The 5,935-nt window shown below is 39.0% G+C and overlaps 1 gene segment (V, D, J or C); it reads right to left on the bottom strand.

The window, feature by feature from the left end:
• Positions 1-869: 869 nt before the first annotated feature.
• LOC141019938 (Ig delta chain C region membrane-bound form-like) lies at positions 870-4,250 on the bottom strand. The segment is given in 5 exon segments: positions 870-874; positions 1,061-1,204; positions 1,292-1,579; positions 2,502-2,580; positions 4,173-4,250. Coding segments are annotated over 5 exon segments (594 nt in total).
• Between the last annotated feature and the right edge of the window lie 1,685 nt (positions 4,251-5,935).

Genomic DNA, 5,935 nt, shown 5'->3' with positions numbered 1-5,935 from the left:
CAGGATCATTAATCTGAAAAGCACACTTGCAAACTACACTTTTTCTTTTTTTAAAGTGCTCTAATTTACAGCAACCAAAACTGCTGTGTGAAAGAGGAAAAACGGAGGAAAAACTGCACACTGCACTGGACTGTAAGTCATTATCTTATCATGTAGGCTTACTGAAAAATACAGCGAGTAAGACACATTGTTTACAAACCTTATGGGTTATTCTTGCTAGCTAGACTCCAGCTAGCTTGTTAGCCTAATACGTTCAGATTTTAAATGCTAATCACATCTAATATCTAATGAACAGCTTTCCTGCACATGTTGCATTCTGTTGCCAAACTGTAGTTTATATCAGGTCCAGCAGCCAGTTTTCAACTGTAGGTGCTGATGGAGAGCAAAGTTTATTTTTCATTTTAATTAATGATGCTTTCAAAAGGCAGTGGGGACATGTCCTCAGTGTCCCCAGTGTTAATGACACCTCGGCATATGCATCTTAAGTTTTTGGGTTTACCTCTTTACCTCTATTCTGAATGTTTCTCCTACAGTGAATTTGCACATGTAGTCATTTCCTTAATCCCCACATCAAGACAGTAATCCTATAAACTAGTTGTTTATTGTAAGCAATGAGGCAAATGATGACAAACTTTGTTTTTCCATATTTCAATCTTTATTTTCAAATGGAAGAATGAGCACAGTGAAGGAGCATTTGTGAGTTACAATGGCGTTTGAATCTCATAATATCAAAAATAATAATAGAAATATTAAAAAAGAAACAAAACTTATTACACTTTAAAAGTACTAAGGCCATATGCCATCAAAAATCCTTCAAACAAGGCCACGTTTGGATTATAAAACGGGACCTGTCCTGTGATCATCATCATTTAGTCTGAAAGGAGAAAACAAAGAGAATGTGTCAGGATCTGGAGACAGGTTTGTGTTTTACAAAAAATCTTAATATTCTAGAGAAATGACAACACTAAACATAGCAGAGATATTAAAACCATAGCAGTAATACTTTATTGGAAGATTACTTTAAAATCCCAAAACTACTACTGCTGTTTTATTAGCTTACTTATAGTAGCAATGACAGCATAGATGATGGCAATGAGGAAAAACAGGAGGAAAGTGAAAGCCATATACCAGCTTTCCACATCCACGTCTTGGTTCACATCAGCCTGTGTGATATCATCAAAGAAATCACAGTGCTCCAAGTTGTCTGTGAAAAAATGAGAAATGTGGTAATAGGTGGTTTACCTTATATTTAATGTGCGAGAACGACATGGATCAATGAACACACCAGCACCTGCTTTAGTTATATTCAGGGACAGGGTGGTGTTGGCATGTGTCACAATGCAGGTGAGGACTGCTCCAGGCAACCAGCTGACTCGGGTCAGACGGAGGTGGCTTTGGATACTGAACTTTCCTTTTGGGCCTCTGTGGGGTTCACTAGTGTTGTAGTCCAACAGTTTTTGGTTGTGATCAAGAAGCCAAGTGATGTTTATGGGTGCAGGGCTGAAGCCAGAGACCAGGCACACGAGTTCACCGGAGCCCTGGAGCAGGGTGGCTGAAGGTTTGCTGTGGGTCACTTCGGCTGTGGAAAATAGTCATAAAAGGTACTTTAATCTTATCTGATTTAGGAAGATCGAGGAGCAAAAAAAGTAACACTTTAAAATTTGGTACACAAAATCATGAGTAGTTACTGAGGAACGAATGAGGAATAAATGAGGAAGTAGTTGCTAGAAATTAAATAGATGGCAAGGAATTTCCGGAATAACACTCAAATCACATGTGACGAATATGTCTTGGAAATTAAAATAAAATTGAGAGCTAATGTTCTGAAGGTGATATGTTTTTTTTTGTTCTTTACGTTTGTGCGCACATTACTGATTTTGAGAAACACTGAGACCTGAGAAAAATCCCGATCTGAGTCCTTTAAAGTGTAACTCTCGCCAAAATGCAAACTAGGCTTTTTTTGTGAACGTACCCCAGTAAAACCTTCGTTTTAAAGCATAATTACGACGAAAAAGCTACTTTTAAGATTTACCGTAGTTTCGTTTTCGGGTCAAAATCATTTTCAATTGTGTGCTCAGGGCAGCTGTATGGTAGCATCAAAATCGCTATTTTTAAAACACTAAGAAGACTCGACACAACATGAAACTTTGCTTGTAGTATCACCAGGGTCTCTACACACGAACACGAGCATTGAGAACATTGTTTGTGTACACAGAGTTTACTAAAAAGAAGGTTTTTGAACAACTCACGTTAGCAGTAGCAGTAGCCATCCTGCCAGTCGAGATGCGTCGATCCCCGAGTGCGGCATAACATGGAGGAGAAAGCTCCATGTTACGCCGGTGATCAGGGATCGACGCATCTCGACTGGCAGGACGGCAACGAGCGGTGCAAGCTAAAGCTAACAATGACTCAATGATGAGTTACTGAAGAACAGACTTGGAGAAACTATGTTTTTTGAGTCATTAGATAATCATGAATGAACAGCATTAGCTCTTTTTTACCTGAAAAATGTATGGACTTCTCAGTGGATGACAGGCAGCGATGTTCTGCTTTACATTTTACAAGCCTCAGTTGTTTCCACTGTCATGAAGCTGGGAATCTCAATATGAATGGAAGGATGGGTGTGTGTATGGACTATAAAAACAAATACATACATTAAAAACACATAAATAAAATATTCATAATATATTAACAATTTTCATATTGTGCTGTGAGACAGAAGCTCTACATACTCACTTTGACAAATACTTATTGTTTTTGTAAATGCATTGTTGTTGTGAGTGGCCTTGCAAGTAAAACTTGAGCCAGCTTCCCACTCTCTCATATTCGGCCCAATCTCACTGCTCAGACTGAAGGTTTTCTCCGTCCTCTCCACACTCTGCAGCTTCCTCTGGATTTGCCCAATGTTAAGAGTTTGGTTGTCCCGTTGCCAATTCACACTCAGTTTTTCTGGGAAGAAGTCACTTAGGGTGCAGATGAGTCTGACTGGCGAGGTCCGAAATTCTCCCTCCCAGACAGGGTGTAATGTGATGATTGGAGAGACAACCCGCGGTACTGAGATAGAGAAGAGATTTTGTTTTTAACTTGCATTCATTCTAAACTTTGTCAATGATTTATATATGTGAGTTGCTTTCACCTCTTACCTTCACAATTCTGTCAATTAACCAGCTGTGTTGTCTCAATGCTAAGTGTAAAGTCTTTGTATTTAGACTAGATGGCAGAGTTGTGGTTTAACAGATTCTGGTGGAGTTGGACGGAGAAGTCTGTTGCACAGATGTTGCAGCGTGACAGGCCAGAGTGATCAGAGCGAGCAGCGAGCGGAAGCATTGAGTAACACTCAGGTCCCAAAAAAGGGATCAGTAAACACAAGTTCTCATGGCTTCTCATGACTTTGCTTAAGGTTTTAGTTCTAGTTCTCTAATATTAATAGACTTGACAACTAACCAACTGTAAAATCTTTGAATTTACATATTGAGTTCAACATGGGCTGTTGATTCCAGGTGCTGGGAGGTGATGAACAGCAACATATACATGATATATAATAAAATAACATTAAAAATGGTTTGAAAGTATTTCAAGATTATAAAGATTTACCATAATGAGTATAATGTTATTTAACCCTTGTGCCCTCCTCAAATTTACTACCCTCTGGACACCCTCGTGGTCAAAAATGCCTCATTGACTGCCATTCAAACCACATTTTTTAATCTCACTGCCATTACATTATAAAACCATGCATTATCTAATGTCAGCATTTCATTTTGAAGAAAAGTAGTGATATTTGACATTTTTACTGTATTCCACCAGATTCACACACACATACACCAATGTATGTGTGTGTGTGTGTATGTGTGTGTGTGTGTGTGTGTGTGTGTGTATGTATGTGTGTGTTTGTGTTTGTGTGTGTGTGCATGTGTATGTGTGTGTGTGTTGTTCATTTCCAGCAGCAGACCAGCAGGTCCTGCAGCATGTGACCTGGTGCTCTCTATAAATGCACCTGTTACACTTGGTGCAGGTGGTAGAAGGCCTCTTTTTTAGGCCTGTGCACATCTCTCCTTCTGGTCGAGCTGGTGGCAGCAGTGGCAATGGCGGTGTGGGTGGTTTCTCATTTTGTCATTTGCAAAATCAGCTGGATCATGTCACGAGTGAAGAAAAGGGTCAAAAGAGGATACCAGACTGTGGATTCTTGATATGGCATATCTCGTGGGCCCTGGCATCATGCCGGTGGGTGCCTGAATGTAGCACAGCATCACGGCATGAGGTGGAGACCAGACTTGCCCATTCTTCTCTGTGCACTCACTGTTAGGATGGGTAGGAGCCTCGGTGTCCTCTTCACTTTCAGAGGACGGGTCAGAGACACTCACAGAAGTGGAGGACTCCAGTGAGCATTCCGTGTCAGACTCCCCCTCGAAGCTTGTGTCTTCTTCAGATGAGTCCTGCAGCTCGCTGGCAGATAAAGGCTGCAGGTCTTTCTCCTTCTCTGCTCACTAATGAAATGACCCCTCTGCCAAGCTGTATGTTTATCTTCGGCCGTGAAAGCAGCCAGGTGCATAAACACAGTAACAGTTGTTTTTGCTTTGTTTTTGAGTACAGCAAAGGCAAGAGGCCATGTTTTTACTCAAGCACCTCTTCAAAGACACATGAAACACATCCCTCAAAAGATGCCATTTTTTCACCCCTGAAATGATCAGTGTGTGCTTACAGATTCAAACACACTCTCTCACACACACACGTGCGCACGCGCGCGCACGCACACACACACACACACACACACACACACACACACACACACACACACAAATCACTCTTGGGGCCCCCTGGTAGTCACACAGCTCCATAATATAAATGGCAAAAATACAAGAATTTCATGCCTCGGCCTACAATGAGAAAATGGTTGAATCTGGTGGAATACAGTAAAAATATCAAATATCACAACGTTTTTTCAAAATAAAATGCTGACATTAGATAATGCATGGTTTTATACTGTAATGGCAGTGAGATTAAAAAATGTGGTTTGAATGGCAGTCAATGAGGCATTTTTGGCCACAAAGGTGTCCAGAGGGAGTATCTGTCACTACATAAAAAATACTAATGCAATCAAATCAATTTTGCTGGTTATCTTTGACATAGCCAAGACTCTAATCACCAACAAAGCCCCATCTCCCTACTATTTATTTTATGGAAAATAATTCATTTTTTGTGTTTTTTTGTAACAAAAAATGAAAAAATTCAAATAATTAAACTGGCATTTAAAGCGTTAAAATCCTGAAAATGATTGAATGTTTGGTAGTTTTGAATAAGTGGGGAGTTGGTTAAGTGATTTATGAAAAAAAAGTAGAACAAAATATTGATGTATGATGATTTTATAGCAGTTTTTCTGTGCGTGTACATTTTTGCCATGAAGGTGTCCAGAGGGTGCAAAATACAAAAATAGAGTATAAAAGACGTGAGAGTAAAAGACATTGGATTTCAAAAAAATTACTAAAAAGAAAAGTTCTTGCAAAAATTCATGCCATAAGCTGTAACACAGCCAAAATGATCACCAAATAAAAAAAAAAAGAGAAAATTTTACAAAAATGCCCGAGGAGGGCACAAGGGTTAATTTGAAGGTGAAACTATAGACAGTGTGAACAATTTCAAAATAATGGACAAGAGAAAGAAGTTTGAGTTGCAACATAAGTGGTTATCTTCATTACAACATTTATTTTCAAAAAGATACAAAGCTCTTGTAATTAAAATGAAAAAAGACAATTGCGATTACTTACATGATACTATGAGTTTTAAAGCAAAAATGTGTGAAAAATGCTTTTTCTTTTACAGAAAGTTCACCTTGTTTCATTTAATCTGAAAAGACAGAAAAAAACATTAAAAAGTGAATTAGTAATATGCAACAAAATGATCACATTTCTACAGCTAAAGCAGTGCATTGCTGCAT

The sequence above is a fragment of the Pagrus major genome, chromosome 23, assembly GCF_040436345.1.
Source record: "Pagrus major chromosome 23, Pma_NU_1.0".
NCBI lineage: Eukaryota > Metazoa > Chordata > Actinopteri > Spariformes > Sparidae > Pagrus > Pagrus major.
Note: the sequence above shows the minus strand (reverse complement) of the source record. Positions and strands in the feature narration are given on the sequence as shown.